General features: G+C 38.0%; 1 protein-coding gene across 2 annotated transcripts in view; it reads right to left on the bottom strand.

Moving 5' to 3' along the window:
- The window catches only part of gramd1c (GRAM domain containing 1c), a 118,098-nt gene extending 97,479 nt beyond the window's left edge, over nucleotides 1–20,619 (bottom strand). Inside the window, exons 1-2 of one of the 2 annotated variants that reach the window (XM_051927157.1) lie at nucleotides 20,506–20,619; nucleotides 11,632–11,736 (exon numbers count right to left, since the gene is read on the bottom strand). In XM_051927157.1, the coding sequence (XP_051783117.1) occupies nucleotides 11,632–11,712 (81 nt within the window). In that variant the 5' untranslated portion in view covers nucleotides 11,713–11,736; nucleotides 20,506–20,619. Of the gene's footprint in view, nucleotides 1–11,631; nucleotides 11,737–16,561; nucleotides 16,768–20,505 lie in introns of those variants that run through there. The other variant, XM_051927156.1, reaches the window with a different exon arrangement.
- Nucleotides 20,620–20,834: the final 215 nt, after the last annotated feature.

Genomic DNA, 20,834 nt, shown 5'->3' with positions numbered 1-20,834 from the left:
TGAAGACAAGTAGACTAAGGACATAGATTACTGGAACCATGTCCTGTGGTCTGATGAGACCAAGATAAACTTATTTGGTTCAGATGGTGTCAAGTGTGTGTGGCGGGAATCAGGTGAGGAGTACAAAGACAAGTGTGTCTTGCCTACAGTCAAGCATGGTGGTGGGAGTGTCACGGTTTGGGGCTGCATGAGTGCTGCTGGCACTGGGGAGCTACAGTTCATTGAGGGAACCATGAATGCCAACATGTACTGTGACATCCCTTCGGTACCTGGGCCGCAGGGCAGTATTCCAACATGATAACGACCCCAAACACTCCTCCAAGACGACCACTGCCTTGCTAAAGAAATTGAGGGTAAAGGTGCTGCACTGGCCAAGCATGTCTCCAGACCTAAACCCTATTGAGCATCTGTGGGGCATCCTCAAATGGAAAGTGGAGGAGCGCAAGGTCTGTAACATCCACCAGCTTTGTGATGTCGTCATGGAGGAGTGGAAGAAGACTCCAGTGGCAACCTATGAAGCTCTAGTGAACTCCATGCCCAAGAGAGATAAGGAAAATAATGGTGGCCACACAAAATATTGACACTTTGGGCACAATTTGGACATTTTTCACTTAGGGGTGTACTCACTTTTGTTGCCAGCAGTTTAGACATTAATGGCTGTGAGTTGAGTTATTTTGAGGGGACAGCAAATTTACACTGTTATGCAAGCTGTACACTGACTACTTTACATTGTATCAAAGGGTCATATCTTCAGTGTTGTCCCATGAAAAGATATAATAAAATATTTACAAAAATGTGAGGGGTGTGCTCACTTTGTGAGATACTGTATATATATAGTATCACACACACACACACACATACATAGATATACAGTACAAGTGTTCACAGTTGCTGTCTTAAAATGCTATAAACAGGTCAAACATGTCCCTTCTCATGCCTTTTCAATAGGTGGGTGTCATTATAATACGACTTCTACCTTTTCATTAGTCAGGATTTTTCATTTTCAATTAACAATTTCATGATTTGGGTGAAGGTTTAATGTAATCAATATTACAGCTTAAGAGGTCACACTTCAGAAAGTGATAGATGCACACTCCAGATTTTCTGGTTTTGCATTTTCCCATATATCTTTACATCTTGGCAAATTTTATGATGTGACAAATTTTGACTGTGGCCTGTATTCTGAGAGAAGCACAGTAGAACACTGAAGACTTGTATGAATGTTTGATGGGTATGTTTAATAAAGACATAAAAGATTCATTGTTTGCGTGTTATTAGCTTAAGTGTATTGTGTTTGTCTATACAAGGAGATCAGATCACATTTTATGATCAAAAAACATTTGTTTGAATAGTTACTGACTAGGGCTGACAACAAAACAAAATGTGGAAAGTAGTGAAGATTTCTTGGAATCCCATTAGTATAGGTCTGGATTTACTGTGATAAAGGGTGTTTTCAATATTTTTACTGCTATTTTTTAACATTGATAGCTATGATCGAGTTTGAAGAGCCCTGATTTGGTATTTTTAATTTGAGTAAATATTTTTGTCATTTTTGTCATTTCAGATTGCTACTGCTTTTCATGAACACCGCTGTGTTGTTGATAGCAACTGCGCCATTGTTAAACCACTGTGTACAACCAATTGCTTTTGATATTTGAAACGAAAAGACGACAACATTGTGGCTCCATTCCCAGTCGTTCACTCATATGTAATATAGATCTGATGATTTTGGAGAAGTGTGCTTAGCAAAAAAGATACAGAATGAAAACTTTTCAGAAAGCATTTGCACTACTCATGTAACAAATTTTTTGCACCTAAACCTGTCCCTTCACACTCTCACCAGTCCTTTGGGCCGCTTGTTTCTATGTATAGAACATCAGCAGTAAGTAAATGTGCACACAAACCAACAGCTCTGATCTTTTGTTTCCTGTTTCTCTTCCTTGCCATCACAAGCATATGAATTCACAGATGTTCTGCACTGAAACAACATAAAGTAGTGTGGCAACCAGCATATCTCTGACAAAATCGACTTATTCATTTTGTGTATGTGAGGCAGATTCAGGATAGACATCTGTACTCAAATCAGGTTCAGATGAGCAAAATTAATTTGACCACTCAAAAAGAAAAATCAGTTTAAGGAAAAAATCAGGATATAGGATTTAGCAGCATTGTGGACACAGCCTTAAACGTCTTGTGCTTCTTCAGATAATGGCTGTTTTATTTCCAACTAGCCGTGCCCCAGCAAAATCAACCTGAATGTTCAAGCAAATTCTAGAAAAAAGCCCGATCTAAATCCATTAAGTAGTCCTCTCATTCGCCAGCTAAGCAGATGTAAGATACTTCCTGAGGCCCAGCTCCCCTCGGCCCGCTGTGTCTCTCTCAGATTCGTGCAAATAAATCGGTACCACAAGCGAACTATGATACTTAGTGTGATGAAAGTGACAAAATCAACAGCAATATTCAAGCAAATTATAGAAAAAAACCTGATCTAAATCTGTTAAGTAGTTCTCTTCTGAAAAGTGGACAGACATACAGACACACAGACAGATGTTGGATTTAAAATATATATATATATATATATATATACGAGAGGGAGTGCAGTGGAGTGTGTACACCTGATGAGCCCAGAATGAGGGCGAAACACGTGTCGTGTACTCTTTGCATTTATATGACAGTAAACTATTTCAACCATTCTATGATCTGCTCCTCACAAACTGAGGGCACCGTGGCGGATGTTAGCAGATGGCTGGCCAACCACAAGCGTTACCTGGTAGGTAACCACCCATACAATCAGATTGTGACACAGACTACGAATGCCGTGAATATATATATATATATATATATATATATATATATAGATATATATATATATATATATATATATATATATATATACACAGTATATAGAGAGAGATGACAGCGTCAAAAAAATGTTAAATATATGAAAATGCTTAATATAGGAACTTTAAATCGAAGTTCTATTGTGATTTGTTTTCAGGGAGGGGTCCACATCTTCATTATTGGGGGTGCCAACGAATTTTGCTCTACCAGTGCTTTAATGTTACATTTTTTCAATCAATTTTGATCTGCAAATATTGGTGTAGTTGTTAGGATTTTTGTTGGGGTGACTCAGATGTTAACACGCAGAAGGGAAAATCTTTTAGAATACAAAAACAAGCAAGGGTCAGTGGTGAGAAGAAAGACCAAAACATCTACCTAAAACATTTCGACATCTTGTCACCATCTTTTGCTTTTTCTTTGTGTCATGTCTGCTGCCATTTTGAGAGTTTTGACATTAATGTGACCATATTGTTATTAACAAATATGGCTGGTTGCTCCCTCATTGTTGCCAGACTGTATGGTGCCATTTCTATTTATTCCTTTTTTAATATATTGTTTTGCAATTTTTCTGATTGAATGATTTTGTTTTCATCCTTTCTGTATTATGCCATACTTTTATTATCTTCATTACTAAATGTTTAATATTTTATGATGCTTCTGTTAGTTATTTTATTGTGATGTCCCTTGTCTGCAGCTGTGGGACAATCCTGAGGACTACATACAGTATCTCATATCTTAGACATAGTGCTAGCATTGTGTCACTTGTACAAAACCTCTGTTGTTCGTCTCTTTCTTGAATTTTGGACTTTGTTTCCTCTTTTTTGATTTTCTGTTTTTTTTTTTTATTGCTCTGGTTTGAAAATACAAATGCTGGTTCAGACTGGAGTTGTTTATTATTATTTTTAAATCTTGCTTAATAAATACATCTTCACATATTAAAGCACAATTTTTTCATTTCTTGGTCCAGGGATTTTTACAGATCCCCTCTCTGTTTTTGAAGTTTTAGTGTTTTCTTTTTCTTTTCTTACTTTAGGCATCATTTGGCCCATTCAGGCCGTGAAGTCTACTCTCTAGTTTGGGGCCTGGCTGATTTAGGCTTCTACGCCTCACTGGAGCATTGAGGCCTAGTTTTGGAGGCAGTGCCTCATTCAGAGTTTCAAGAATCCTAGAAATGCATTCACAGCATGACCTCATCACATTACTGTTGTTTAATGGGTAATGGAAATTCAAGTGTAGTTATTTCAAACATCTTAATAGGGAGTTGCATGTTTTTTTTTAATAACGAAGTTTGGTATGCCTACTGGTTTTGGTATCGCGGTGTATTTTTTATCCTTTTATGACTTATTGACCTCTGTATGTTTCAGATGTTCTCCTCTCTTATCTTCTGGTTGATTTTACAACTGTTGCCCTCGTGGTCTGCCTTTTGGTTACCCCCAGGAGTACAGAATATTTTGCCCTATAGGTTACGTGGAGTGCACATTCCACAAACCACATTCTTCTCCTACTGTCCCACTCAGAAACAAGCTGCCATGCTGAAATGTTCCTGTTGTTCCGTATAAAACAAAGATAACTCACTGCAAAAAACATGCTAATAATGAATTTAAATTAGTTCACTTTTTGTGATTCAGGAAAGTTAAGAGGATGTTGAATTACAGAAGTAACAGGATCTTCTAAAAAGAGTTATAGAAACCTGTGGTATTATATCTTTAAAGCTCTATGTGAGTTTCTGTGTTGTTGTGACCATTAACCTCTTTTCTTTAGAAGTAACATGTCAACACAGTTTAATGGTGTAAGTGGCAAATATCATTTTTAGAAAGAAAAAGACAATAGAGAAGTCATAGTGTGCCAGGGTCCAGTACACAACTGTGGCAGGTGCAAGTTAAAATGAGTGAACTCAGACTCTTAGTTATTAAATCAGACAGTACTTCAAGATTTGAAACTGTACTTAATGCTATAATATATATATATATATATATATATATATATATATATATATATATATATATATATATATATATATTTGTTTGATAGATTGCTGAATGTATGATTCTTGGTGAAACACCATTAACCCCAATAGAGGCCATCTTGCTGATCAAGCTGAGAGGGGAAGTCAGTTAGTGAAGCGTTACTACTCAGAAACTCAGGTAACAATATTAGCTCAGATAATTCAAAGTTGGTTCACATAAAAATTTCCATTTGTTTAGAGAGTTAAGTATATTGGTAGGCTGCACAGTGTTTGTTATGTATCTGTCTAAATTTATTACCGTGACTAACCAAGTTTCCATTTGCAATGGAATGGAGGAGAACCAGCCAGAGGACTGATGACATCACTTCTGCCAAAGACGATTACTGCTCCACCTCTTCCGCTTCCACTCCCACATAAATATCAGCACTGAGGTCGCCATTCACGACCAGATCTTCGTCAAAGACACATCTCACATGAGAGCTCCTAACTCTGTTAGACTGCGAAGTTATCTACAATGCTTTCTTTCAAATAACAGACTGTGACTGCTGCCACTTCAGGGCGCCAGCCCTTCAGAAACCTCCTCTTAAACAGTTTTTCAATGGAAAAGAAACACACTCTCGCAGTACCTCAGCTGGGATCAGCTGCTGGCTTGCTGCATGGGCTATGAACATTTAAAAAATCGAGGCAAATAACAATTGACATCTAGGTGTAAGCACCCATCATGTTTGCAGCACTAACTGCCTATCTCATTATCAGTAAAAAATCCCCTGGCTTTTGAATTCAAATCCAGGCTCAATTCTTTATTATATACTGTAGCTAAAAATATCCTTTTAACACAAGGCACTCATGGGTATGCCTTTAGTGTCCTCTTTGGGTTTAATGCTATTTAAATATGACAGTTTAATCTTGAACTGGTCTGTTAAAATCTTTGCGAAGGTGCTAACTATGAAAGGTTGCCTATTGCTATGTAATATAACTGAAATCAGTTTTAGAGTTGATATATGATGTTCATTTATGTTTTGGGCTGCATGTGTAATCAAAATTGAATGTGCAGTCCGCATTGTAATGGAGCCTAGAGTGGCTGGCCTCAAACTGGCATCTCAGAAATTATCTTATTTTGTCTGGCAACAATTCCACTCTACTGGGTAATTAACAGAACCCAGTGAAGCAAAACTTAAAAGTAATTTTTTTAATGTCTGATTTCATCAGCTTAATCGGAAAATATTTCAGAGAGCACATTGTTCCATTGCTTCACCAGACCAACTGACCATTTCTATTTTTAAGTGAGGTGCAGTTACTTCAGCATCCCGTGATAGCAAATCTGTGACATTGGAATCTCTTTCTTTCTAGTTGAGCTGGGGATGAGTGGGATTACTTTCAGTTATCACTTGGACATCCTCCCATTTAAATTAAATTGGAATTGCAGTCTCTCAATTTGTAAATATATGGATCTGTGCCTTTCATAAGCAGGAATAAATGGAAACGAGAGGAATATAATAAGGATTACCAGCCAGCACCATTTTCATTAATATGTTTACCTACACAAGACGTTGCTTCTCAGTTTCTCTAATCCCTAGCTATAAGCAAGATCAAACACCTTTAGAGTAATGGTCGGACAACAATTCAGAGAACAGACTTTTTCAAGAATGCATGATAAAGTGTAATTTTAGCAAATTACAGTTGTTGCAGACTCTGCTTGATTCTTGATATTTAATGTCCTTTTAACATTTCAGCCATTCGTTAATTAATATTCTGAGCGTGCTTGTTCCAATGGAACCTATCCCATCTGTATTAAGCACCAAGCAAGAATCATGTTATTGTGGTCCTACACAATAGAATCATTGGCTGACAAAGCACTGTTTCATTGTAGGAAAGGTTATCTGCATATGAAGTCTTTAATGTATGCTAAGATACCTAGCAGGTTTAAGAAAACATGGAGTTGGCCTGTGTTATTGTAGGCAGTAAGAGTCCTTTTAAAATCATGACCCATTGGTATTTCACAAATATGTTACCATCTATTCATGGTTATTTTCTTTATGGAGCCTGTTACTTATCTAAATAAATAAAGAGATCTTTCTGGAACCTTCATGTGGATGGGTCTTTTGGGAACCAAAATTAGTTTCCCTAAGGCATCACTCTCAAGAACCAATGGTAGTATCTATCTATCTATCTATCTATCTATCTATCTATCTATCTATCTATCTATCTATCTATCTATCTATCTATCTATCTATCTATCTATCTATCTATCTATCTATCTATCTATCTATCTGTCTATCTATTTCACAAATATGTTACCATGTACTCATTGTTATTTTCTTTATGGAGCCTGTTACTTATCTCTATTATAAAAAAAATCTTGGAATGAGATGAGATTGTCTCAGAGACACTTTCACATCCTACGAGACGACAAGAGCTTATGCAAAGAGATTTGGAAAAGTCCTGCGTGGTTATGTCAGACACATTTCTTGTAGAGAGAAAGAAACGATATTCACTCACGGGCAGTTACACGTTGCATTGTCATGATGTAATTCCAAACATGGAATCAAAATTCAATGTGATATTGATGAAAAGGTAAAAGCGAAAAGAGATTGAATATATGGACATAGGTGATATGACAAAGTGTGCCGCGCAAAATGCAGATGACACAGCATAGCAGCATTAGCAAGCCAGTAGTTGATTGAACAAAGAGGAGGTAAAAAAAAAAAAACTGTATGTGTTTCCCATTGTATCACTGTTTAAGATGGGGTGTCGGAAGAGCGATCACGTCTCCTTGGGGTGTGTTCAGCCCCCCTCTTCACAACATGAGCAGAAGAGATGCGAAGTGGTTGCTGCATAGTGCAGGCGGGGGGGGGCGGGCTTTGTGGGCAAGTGAAGTGATCAGGGGGCAAAGCCCCCTAGTCTAAATAAATAAAGAAATCATTCTGGAACCTTCATGTGGATGGGTCTTTTGGGAACCAAAATTAGTTCCCCTAAGGCATCACTCTCAAGTACCAATCTGGCACCTTGATTTTTAAGAGTGCACAGGACAAGTTTTGAGCCCAGCACTCACCACTGCACCACCATACCATCCTGCATGCTGTATATGGATCTCCTATATTAATTTTAACTTTCTTTATTTTGTGTTGCACTGTTTATAATGAGCACCTTTCAAAATAAATGTCAGCTGGCACATTTGAAAATAACGTGAAAGGCAATATTTCATCTAATGTTCCTGTGCTTTTCAGTGTCAATCAAAAATACATCATCCATCAGACCTTCCAACTTGCATGACTGACTTCAGGGATGCAAGAACCAAAGTCAGTCTCAGCAGTGCAGGGAGGAGTGAAGGTATAAATCCTGGATGTGCTACAACTACATTTACACAGACACCCACCATTACTCATACACAACTCATTAGCACTGGCCAATTATTTTAATCCTAAATCAGTAAAACAACTATGGAGACATAAGAACAGCAGGCAAACTCCTGCAGTATGCACATTTGAACCCAGGATTCTAATTATAGTACCTATGCATTTCATTTTCTTCATAATGATGAGGTCTCTAATTATTTTAACTACATGCTATATTAGTGTGTTCAGATTTTTCATAACATTGAGTTACTCTTTTTTGAAAATTGTATTATGTGCTGGTTAGGATGCCAGCCCATTTCAGGGCACACCTACTCACACTTCCACGCTCATATAAGACTAATATCAGTTGCCTTTCAGACTTAATACAATGTTATTACTGTACATATAATGTACGTGTGACAATACCATTACAATAACTGCTGCTACCAAGTACTGTCGTAAGCTGCGAGAACAGTATGTACATTTTTTTAAATAGTTTGGATTACATATTCACTGGTTTATCCTTCATTTATATCCTACTAGCATGCTACCTGTTGAAGACAGGTAATAGAATAATTTTAAAATATTTGCTATCTCATTCCCTAGATGTACCTTCAGCACCTTTCCTCTGTATCCGCGCGTTTCTAAACCTCTCTTCACTGGCACTCCAACTCAACTCTCTCGAGTGTACCCATAAAATCTGCTTCTCAGACTGTCATTATTTTTGAGGCGCCTTTCTCTCCTCCTCCTCTCCAGTTTTATATCTCCTGTCTTTCAAGGTGACTCTCTCAGCATGCCTCCTATGTCTTTTCTCCTCCTCATGTGTCTTACACTCGCATTTCTCTTTTTCGATCACATCACCAAAGCCAAACTGACCAAACAGATTGTTCCAAGGGACTGGACACACATACAGATCCTAGGATTTAATTACATAGTAGATTATGAATACATATAAGATTAAAATTTTCTTATTTATAAATTCATTCATTCATTGATACCCACATGTTCATTTTAGGGTAATGGTGGGCTACAGCATTTTCCAGCAACATTGAAAGCAAGGCAGGAAACAACCATGAACACAGGTCATTTGTAACCCTTTCTCAGATCCTATAGTATATAGGAGCCATATAGCTATCATCTCTCTTCACCCCACTTCACTTTGTGGGTTTGGGCACCCAATTTACCATGATAGATACAGAGCATTATTTTTAATCCTTTGATACTAGGTTGGTTAACCGGTGATTCTAAATTGGCATTGTAGGAGTGTGACAGTGGGAGTGTGTGTGAATGGGCAGACTTTGGATTGCTGTGACCCTTAAATTAACAAGGAGGGCTTGAGAGTGTCATGTTATGTTAGAAAAGTCTTGTATGCTACTAACATACATTGCATTAAAACAGTTATATTGTGGAAGAGCTGTTAACATTTGTACTTTCTGTCCTCCTTAAAAAACAACTTAAACGTAGCAAGCAGCATCTAGTATAGCATCAGTTAAGGCTTTTCAGTTCAGTGTACGTTGGTTGTAAGGATATAGCAAGTTATTCCAGTAATCCCAGCAGCCCGTCGTGCATACTGAAGATGTTTTATAAAAAAAAAAAAACCTGGTAACACTTTAGTTTAGGTACTGCAAAAATGCATCTATTACTCATTTCCTCTTATGTAACAAGACCTTAACAAAGGCTTATTTTGATCTTCATGACATCAGTTATTCATCTCCGTGTAATGTGGCATATTGACGTGACGGTAAATTTACTTGTTAATATGAAAAAGTCACAGGTCTTATACTCAATATGTAATGTCAAGAGGAATGTGTCTCAGTTAAGCCACCTGAGACCAACCAAAGTGAAGTTGTGTTAGTAGGTCACATTTCAGAGATGAATCACCTATCTACTGATGTTCTACAAGTGTCCTACAAGACCCAAAGGTCTTCTTACATAATAGAAAATAAAATGGGTAAAAGATCTATTTTTGTAGTATGTACCTAACAAATTTTTGTAGTAAGATGTGCCAAGTGAAATCAAGATGGGTCTAACTCCAGCCCACAATACCTATGGCATCAGACACATATCACCCACAACATCACAGAACGCACACAACGTTAGTTATGAAATGCCCTGTGATGTCACCCTCAACAACACATTTATGTCAGTTGATTTACTCAACAGTCATCATTATTTGGGTCAGATAACCCTCTGGCAACTTTAATCTTAACCATGGTGTATCGCAGCATACCACGTAACATTGACAAACACCTCAAGTGAGCGAAACTCTGGAGGTCTGTACCTAGACTCTATTGACACGCAATGGGCACTTCATGACTGATGTTGTAGGCGTTACATGATGTTGTGCATCTTACGAAACTCACATCATAGGTAATGTGGTCTGCCGTAATACTTTGTTGGTGAAATCAAACTCCACCAGTCACAACTTGAACATAGCGCCCCTCAGTGGAGGTGGTGGTGAATGCAATCAGAGCAGATGGTTATTTGGTTTGTGATTGAGGAGCACACTGTCCAGGGCTACTTTGTGCCCGGGCTCTACGTACTGTGACCATGACTTGGATTAAGCAAGTTTGAGAATAAAACAACATTTTTATTGATAATCTTAAAGCGTCTGGCAGACAAACTTTCAAATAGAGTAACTGCATAACTGAGCCTTTTTCAAATGATGCTTTTCATGGAGCATTGTAAAGACCAAAAAGCCAAACATGTGCAAAAAGAAACTGAATAAAATATGTTAACTACTGTATAATGAAATACAAAAGGAAAACAATGTACTTCTGGAGACCCCATATCTGATGAGCTTCTTCAGTCTTGCCCATCTAGAAGGAAATCCTGAGCTGCATGGTTCTCTGTTTTAAATAGAGGAAACCACATTCTCCTCCCTTAACACACGTTTTTTAAAGGTGGAATGACATACCATACTTTTTTAAACCTTCCGAAGGCTACTTAAACTCACACTCATGGACCACCAGCAGGTGGTACTTACACTGTGACAGAGATAAACAGCACTGCTGTGGTCAGACTGCTGCACCAGACCATCAAGTTCAGGCTGAATTTGGAGGTCTAATTACGTGTATCTTTTATTTTATGATCAGGTTTTCACTGTTTCTGCTGAGGCTGATTCTTCTGTTCAAGTTTTCCTCTAAGCATGCGCACATTGGCAGCAGCAAACAATGATGTGCTTTCCTCTTTGCTGGGTCTCGACTTCATCCATTCTGATGAAAATCCCATTTATAATATAACTTCTCAATCTGAGAATAGTTTCTAACATTTTCTGCGAATTAAAAATGACTGACCAAAATAAGGAATGAAACATAACTGTATTTGGCAAACTTTCACACTTATAGATGATTTTTTGGCCTAGCCTTTCTAAATAACTCTGCACTCTATTCTAGTCTTGTTGTAGATTAGGTTTCTGAATACAAATAGGAAGCACTAGATGACTAGATAACTGCAAAATAAACTCTTTGCAAAGGAGATAATACTCACCTCAAATGGCTGCTCTTCTTCATTCTGCCGCTGGTCCACCACACCATTTGCAGTCACTCCCTGTTTGTGAACCTGAGCCATTGAATGGCCTTTGACACCAGTATCCTGCAGATGGTTACATATAATTAAAGGATTACATGGATAGAGGACCCTGCAGAGACATTATTACTCTTGTTTCCATTTTAACTTTGTAGTTTTTAAAGTTTTTCTTCTGTTATTGCAATACAGTGGTCCCCAACCTTTTCTATGCCCCACACCCCTAGAAAATGTTTGATTTATTTATACACAGCCAATCATATTTGAAGATGTAAAAGTCAAATTCTAATTTCTAAATAAGCAAAACATGTAGAAGAAGGGTCAAAAATCCAAAATGATCATAAAAAGCCCAAATAAGAAAACTGATCTTATCGGCCTGTTCTGTTATCAGATGAAACAGTAGCATGGTAGTGAAATTTCTTGTACCAGGCCACCTGAACACGTTTATAACTGTAATTCTAATGACTTTACGTGATAAGCAATGGATGAGTGAAAATGATGAATCGACACATGCTGGGAAACCAAAGCCCTGACATGGCTAGGCTATGGTCACTAAACCAGGCCAATACGTTAACGACCACCCCTACATTTTCCCAGAAAAACACTTTGACTATTAGAGCGGTCAGTTCAACGAGCAATGTATGACCAAAATAGGCAGCTATACCCTAAGAGGGAAAGGTCATCACGAGGGAAAGGGATCAGGTAGAAATTATTACACCAGACCTAATGGACAGCCCATGTATCAAATAAAAAACATCAGGTCCACCTTGAATACTTAGAATTCGACCCATCTTAGATACAGCTAGTATGTTTTATACTTTGTAAAATGTTGTCATTTTATTGAATTATTTTTTCAATTCAGGATGGAGTAACATCGATCAATGTTTAGGGAAACATTCCTGCACAAAACTAAACCTCTCATATGAGGTCGTTTAAAGTCTCCAGTTAACCCAGTGCACACATCTTTCAAGTTTGGATGGAAAGCCTAATCTTCTCATAGACACTTCAGAGATGTGGGGAGCTGGAGCCTAGGACAGCAGCAATGGGTGCCAACCACAAAACAGCCCTGGGACAGGACTTCACTGGTTCTAAGGACCCACTAAAGCACGGTCAATAGTTAATATGCGTGTCTTTGAGATGAGGGAGGAAAACTGGAATACGACAAGACAAATCTACATACCAACAAGAAGAACATGCAAACTCCATCAAGCCAATGAGTTAACCAGAATTCTGAACCAAAACACTAGAAAGATGGGCTGGCATTAGTGCCCACTGATGATAGTGATGATAATAATAATAATAATAATAATACATTAATTAATAAAAACACTCTCAAACCTGCTAAATCTAATTTAAGTTCACAGTTGGCCAGAGCCTTCCTTAGAACCACTGGGCAGAAAGCAGGAAACAAACATGGACAGGGTTCCAAGCCCACCTCAGAGCCCACTCAAACACATACTCATTTGGGCTTATTTGGGACCACCTATCACAACCATCACCAGAATGACTGGTGATGTAGGTGGAAAGTGCAAAATCCATACATATCGATTTCAGAATGCTAGAAATGTTAAGATGTGCAAACAATTATTATTATTATTATTATTATCATCATCATCATCAGTGGGTAAAACTAAAATAAAACTAAAAATTACTAATTACTAAAATAATAATAAATGCGACATAGGAAATAAGGAAATTTTACTGTTGTATTTTACACTCTTAAGTTGTCATCGTTATAGTGACAATGGTCACAATTAAAATGAATTGACACTTCATCCAACAATCCTAGTCCAACTCCAACTCCAACTTTAATTTTCTTTTAATTATTTGTTAATACATTTTTAAGGATAGGATGGTTTGATAAGGCTAAATTAATTTAGTTACAGCACAGTGGTTTGAGCTATGATAAATGAATATTGGCAACACTTTAGAATAAGCAACACTCTCCCCTCATTGTAGATAGATAGATAGATAGATAGATAGATAGATAGATAGATAGATAGATAGATAGATAGATAGATAGATAGATAGATAGATAGATAGATAGATAGATAGATAGATAGATAGAACTTTATTTGTCCCCAGGGTAGTGAGAAGTCAAGCAAAATGACACCTTTTATTGGCTAACTTTTATTTTATTTTATATTACACCTTTTATTGGCTAACTTTTTGAGGCAATCAGCCCCCTTCTTCAGGCATCACCACATTCATAGTGGATAACACGGTACAACACCCTAGTACTACTTTGTCCCCAGGGGAATTTATTTATTTTTTTACGGAAGCCCTTTAAATAAATAAATACATACATAGATAGAAAACAAAATCTATATACACACACACACTTTGGTCTGAACACACACCAGGATGACTATAAAGCAAGAAAATTAAAAAGAGAGAAAAGTTCTGACTTTGTAGTCACAGTCACAGTGAGTCATTATGTGACATATATAAGACATATTGCTATTGGTATAAAGGAGCCTATGTGGAGTTTGCATGTTCTTTCCATGTTTACGTGGGTTTTCTTTTAAATATTTCAATTATTCTGTAAGTTAGCATATTTGCCAGTTCCAAATTAGCCCTGTTGTGTGCATAAGTGGGCCCTGCTAGTGACTTTTGTATTGTCCATGGCCCGTTCCTGCCTTGCATTCAGTGCTGCTGGGATAGATTCAGCCACCTGTGACCCTGAGTTGGATGACATGGGTTTCAGAGTGTTAGGTCACTTTAGAATGGCTAAAAGGGCTTGCTGTAGTGCAACTATTAGTCACGTATTATAACATAATTCAAACTTGGTATACTTGTCACATTCCAGTGTAGCATTTATAGACGCACTAAAGATGCCACCTATTTTATAGTGTCATGTGTACTGGGTGATTTAAAGTCCACACCGTTAATGCAGTGTTCACAGCTTTGACCTTTGGATCATTTGTAAAGGTCTAATGGAACTGATCTAAATGTAACAGATAATAACCTTTGGTGTATGGTAGGACTAGAACAAAAAAGTGTCCATTTTAACATAGCACACCAGTAACAAAATAGGTCAGTATAGGTGGCCCCCATTATAAAGTGTTGCCCTATTAAATTTACTTGCTAGAGATATTCAAGACACATTTATGTATATTTATTTTGGTATTTGCTTTAGCCTACTATTTATTATATAGCTTTGTAGAAAAGCTTCACAAATGGCTACAATGCACTGAACTGCACTTTGATGGATTTTGAAATTTTAGCAAGTTGCCCTCAAAATAAATGTAGAGGTGGATGATAAATTACCAAAAGTGTAACTTGTGAAAAAAACAAAATAGTCCATCTCAACTGGTACATATAATAAGTGCAATTAAGAGGACTTTTATGCATAATTTTATTTGTAAATGTCAATTTTGACAGACACCAAAATGTGTTAAGGTGTATGTGTAACCAGATTGGTAGTAGTCATTAGACAGTAAACAGAATCTTAAGTTGCTTAATTGAGTATTTTCAACGAGCATTAAGTTTTTTTATTTTGGGGGATTATTTCTAACATGGGGCAAAACAAACGGAATTATCAAGGTTTTTCAAAAGGCCTATATGGAATAAATATCCAGGATGCAGAATACACAGTGTTTGTCCAACAAATTAACAGAAGAGTGGAAACAAGACAGCAAAAATTGTCATCTCTTTTTGGAGGTGCTCTCCCTAATTTTAATGTTAATACTTTGTTGCGAGTAGTGGCCACACTTCCAAGTGCAACTTGCAGTGTTGAGGGAGTTTTTATCATCCATAGGATCAAGAGGCGTTTGAGATCTTCGGTGTCATCAGTTCATCTCAGCAACTTGACTGTCTTATCATCTGAACACAATCTTGCTGAAAATCAAAATCGAGACGAAATCATAGACCAGTTCAATCTACAGGACAGGTAGTGACTGATTTTGTGTGTGTGTGTCCGCCTTGGCACAACAACTTTTGATTGTCTTGATAATTTTTACTCAACTTTTGTACGGTCCTAATAATTTAGTTATGTCAATGTACTACAGTATGAATTTGTGTATGTTTTGGAAAGGTACCCTTGTATATCCTATACTAAAAATGAGAACACCCATTTTTACAAACGTCTACCCTAAAATCTACTCCTTGCTGCGCCCCGCTTGTATGTGATTTTTTTTCTGTATGCAGTTTTGTTATTAAGAATCTTTATGGAATTGATTTAAATGTATTATTAATAAGCACGTGGAACGTAACATTTTGTGTATGAAATACTGCTAGGACAAATAAAATGTCTAGCGTTTATTTGTACGTGTCTACAACTTCATTACTATTCCGAGGATCGTGTGCATTGACTTGTCTATAAGCGATGCGCTACCTGGAGATTTTTCCCTCCTCGTTTCGCAGCAGGTTATAACGGGACTCTACTGGGAATTATGAGCTGGAACAGAAAGAGCTCGACTTGCCTTCCTAGTATATGGTAAACAGTCCTCACTTCACGTAAATTGCTTTGGTCTGGTGTTCCTAATGGTGGGTGTTTTATTTAAAAAAAAAAAAAGTTTTTAATAAACAGAAGTGAATGTTTATCGTCTGAAAAGGCCTTTTTTGGCAACAGCCGGGCACCTGCATCAAGGCGAAGTTAAGAAGCGCCTTTATTTTTCCCGCAACGATGGGTCTTTTCGCCTGCGGCGTGACAGGCAGTGTCCCGGTTGTATAGAACTTTTAAATATGTAGATAAAAATAAATCTGAAGAAGCATGTCACAGCTTCAACGTACACAGCATAATTCCTATCTATTCTCACGTGATTGAGACCGTCTTGCATGTTCTATTTGCATGCACAATGGCCTTTTGTCTTCTTGCACTCGCCCCGCGGTGACCCCATTTCTGCCTTGTCTGTATCCTGAATTTACTTGACAAAGTTAAACAGACACTAACCTGTTGGGACCCCAAACCAGTCACCACAGTGCGGGATGCCTGGCGCTCCAAGCAGCTGTGGATTTTAACGAAGTCGTCTTCTGATGTTCTGGCGACCTTCGGAGTTTATAGGTAAAAGTGTCACCCCCACCTCTCCACCCTCATCTGTTCACTGCTTGGCACCGACAACCCTAGCGTATACCCATTAACAAGGAGCGACTCCGGAGGAATACACCGCGACTGTTGTCTGCCTAAGAACAAGGAAAAGATCCTCCCTCAGAGGCAAAGGTACGATCCACCCTCAAGTGCCGCGGCTCATCCTGGTGGGACTACCTCTGGAGTGCTGGCAGCAGGTAACGAAACGGGATCCGCCGAGGGTAGATAGAGTTACACACCGTACAAAGCGGTGAAATTTAATTAAAGGCGTAGTAGGAGCATAACCTGAGACCCTAATGATGGGGTTTACGAAGTGCAAACAAAAACTATCATTAGGAAGACGGCGCGAAATGGAGAGACCTGTTAGTGGCAATCGAGGGCATCCCCGTTAGTGCGATTAACTACAGTTAGGGCCGTTAGGACAGTTAAGATGTTCTGTGAACGAGATACGAATAAAGGATAAAATTAAAATCAGAATTTTTAAGAAAAACCCTCCCCATAAACCACATTAAAAGCTCGTTGCGTTTTATTTGTGTAGGTTTAGCTAAAACAGATGGATATGTTCTAGTAATTACCGACGGGTATTCAACCAAGGTAATCAAGCTAACTTTATATTGGTGATATTTCTTTAATGTGAATGCTCTCCATGCTTTTCCCGCAATGCTAAAATATCCATCCATCCATTTTCCAACCCGCTGAATCCGAACACAGGGTCATGGGGGTCTGCTGGAACCAATCCCAGCCAACACAGGGCACAAGGCAGGAGCCAATCCCGGGCAGGGTGCCAACCCATCGCAGATGCTAAAACATGTTTAATAATAAAAATTACACAAGCCTTAATTGGACATTCAAAGATAACGTAACTTAAAACGCGGAAAAATTAGCATCTCCTACTGAGTTGAACCAATATTCGTGTAGCTCCAGAAGTACAGCCGCTTTACTTAGGGGCGGTGATGACGTCACCGTAACGCTACGGTAACAGATTTATTACGTGTCTCGCAAGAGCAAGCGGTGTTTACCTTTAACTGTGGGGGAAAAGCCTCTTGATGTAGCTGGTAGCCATCTGTAGTACAGTATAGGTTTCAAACACACACACACACACACACACACACACGCACACACACACACGTGAATTAGATCGAGTGGGTTAGAATGCTATGCGCGATAATTAACCATGCGATCATTTGTGCTGCGCGAATACTCTGAGACTTTTGGTAATAGAACAAATTTCCGCGAATTCTACAAGTTTTGGTAATAGTCTAACGGCGCCTGCGCGAAGTGCACTGAGGCTTGGTTCGCTGAACCTGTAATATTTGCATTTCAAATTTTTTGCCTAAACCCTCTATGGATTATGGCGGCGGAAAAAGTGACTCAGGCACATTAAAATGTTTTGTTTTCAGAATTTTGCACGGGGGCGGTGCATCCGTTTTTTTCTTGGTGCAGTAAAACAAAGATGAATTTAAAAAATTTCTGCCTCTTACTAACACCGAAAAATGAGTCATTTTGGAAGAAGTTGTTTGCATGTTCCCTTCATGCCTGTCGTGAGTTTAACTCACCCATTTCCAAATACCCGTTGGTAAGTACAAGTAGTTTAAGGTGGTTCTGCTTCAGTGAGGATGTGTGGACCCTGCGATGAACTGCGTTCCAGTATCAATTAGATAAAGAGCTTTCAGAAATGAGGTTCTGTTTAAAAAATGTCTTCAACCTTCCTACCTTCAACAATGTTGAAACTCAAATACACCATCTGAGAAATTTGCCTTTTAAATTTTTGCTAATTTCCTTTGTGTTCTTATAGAAAAAAGAAAAAACGTGAACTTCCATATGCAGTATTAAGCAGTGCCTTTCAAATTAACCACCAAATAATTTGCAGATATTTCCTGCTGTATTACATGAATTATCTGCAAGTTGCCATTCTACTGTATAATAATAATTTAAAATGTAGTAGCATCACAAATTATAACGTAAAGCAGTATTTGAATATTTGTGGCAAAATGTGATTTTACTTCACAACTGGCTTAAATGACATTGTTCTTTTCATTACAGAGATATGACGCTTCAAAGATGTCGAACATTAAGGTAACTGCTTTGATGTTGTAATAATGGTTGGTTGGAGGAAATTCAATACGTCAGGTTTTTTTTTTATAATGCTATACAGATCTGTTCAGGCATCATCTCAATACATAAAGTAAATTAACATTAAAATGAAAGAAAATCACTTATATGAAAAGACATATTGGACCATGTGGAATATTATGAATTTAAGGCTTTCTTTCTTGACACTGGTTGTAATAGTTCCTTGTTTTGTTTATGTCTCTCTATTACAGTATACAAAAAAATCTTTCTATGCGACGAGACGTTTTAGGAGACGGGACAAGACTTTTTGGAAAAGATGTTTTCAAGTCCCGCGAGACGAGAATATTGCCATGACGTTTTTAAAAGTCACGCCCTCCTACCAACTATTTTCAAACAAGACCATGGCACTCTCACCTGTCAGTCTTGTGAATGCTTTTGTCAGACACACTTCCTGCGCTCTCAGCTCTTATGAATTATAACGTTTTCCTCACTTTAAGTTTCCAATTAAAGAAGACATATTATGTCCAAATCTTATTGAAGAATTTCATCACAAGGGGTTATCAACAGAAAAAATGAGTACACGGGCAATCCTAGCATCAAGAAATGATGAAGTCAAACAAATTTACGGCAGAAATGTTGACCGGTAGCACACCAAAATGGTTAAATGCATATCAATAGACTATGCTGAAAACAGTTGGTGCGGAAGATGAAAACATCGACTTACAATTTCACGAAGAGTATCTACAACCGTTAACATTGTCCGGTCTTCCACCACACGAATTACTGTAGAAAGAAGGATGTATCCAAGAAAGGTAATGTAGTATATCTCCCATGGATAACATTAGACACCAAAGGAGATCTTGATCTGCCATTCGTATTAAAACGTTTACAGTTTCAGGTTAGAATAGCTTTTGCAAAGACAATTAACAAATCTCAGAGCTAAACATTTGAAAAAGTCATTTTATTTAATAGAGATAAAGAAATGAAATGCAATCACTGGCAGTTATATGTCGCGTGGTGCAAATGTAACACTTCACATGAAAATTAAAATCTGTTTAACTTGTACATCCACATCCCCATACGAGAGCGGCAGAACTGCAAAGAGGCTAGCGCGTAGCGCTGGCCAGGGGGTTGGCAAGCAGGGGGGCAAAGCTCCCTAGTTTTTATTAAAATTTTCATTGGTGATATCACATTTGCCAACTTTTTGTGTATTTGCTTTTTATTTTGGTGTTTTCTTCTTGGTCACAGGTGGCGCCGTGGTAGTGCTGTTGCTTTGCAGTAAGGAGATTGTGGGTTCGCTTCCTGGGTCCTCCCTGTGTGGAGAGCGCTTTAGATAATGAGAAAAGCGCTCTATAAATGTAAAGAATTATTATTATTGGTCACGGTTACAATGCGTCTGTTTAGACAGCTGGTTTATGTGCTGTGTGACGGGTGACATTCAATTCAGTTCAGTTCAGTTTATTTTTGTATGGCTGTCTTCACCGAGTTCAAACCCAGAATGCTGAAACAAGTTCAGGTGAATGCAATTACAAACTTTATAAATTAATATTTGCATAATTAATCCAGTGGCCATCCTATATAACATCTTAAATGTGTCTGAACTTTGTGTAAATAATGGATAGGCTTCGTGAGAGACTTTAGCATGTTAGCAGATCAAATTAGTTCCAAGTTAACAGGTTCAAGGTTATTGACACAAAATGTTTAGTTCTCAATCTCAGGTCTTGGACTTTACAAACCTTTACTTTGTCTGATGATCCTTCAGATACACTCCTTAAAGGCTAAAAAAGATCTCTGTGCCTACTGCTCTTCTAAAAGCTGGTCCAGAAGGAGATGTAGGCTGCAACAGTTACTTTCGTGTTCAAAATTCTCACCAACTCCTGCTTTATCTGATGATCCTTCTGATACACCCCTAAAAAACAAACAAACAAAAACCAAAAAGAGACATCTGCTACTCTTCTTAAAGCTGCTCCGGGAGGAGCTGTAAGCTGTAACAATTACTCTTGTGTTTGAAAGTTTCACCAAACATTGTTCCATGGATCAGTGTTGCCCAGGTGATGAATGTCCT

The sequence above is a fragment of the Erpetoichthys calabaricus genome, chromosome 4 (assembly GCF_900747795.2).
Source record: "Erpetoichthys calabaricus chromosome 4, fErpCal1.3, whole genome shotgun sequence".
Taxonomy (NCBI): domain Eukaryota; kingdom Metazoa; phylum Chordata; class Cladistia; order Polypteriformes; family Polypteridae; genus Erpetoichthys; species Erpetoichthys calabaricus.
This window is presented reverse-complemented; position numbering and strand designations above follow the sequence as displayed.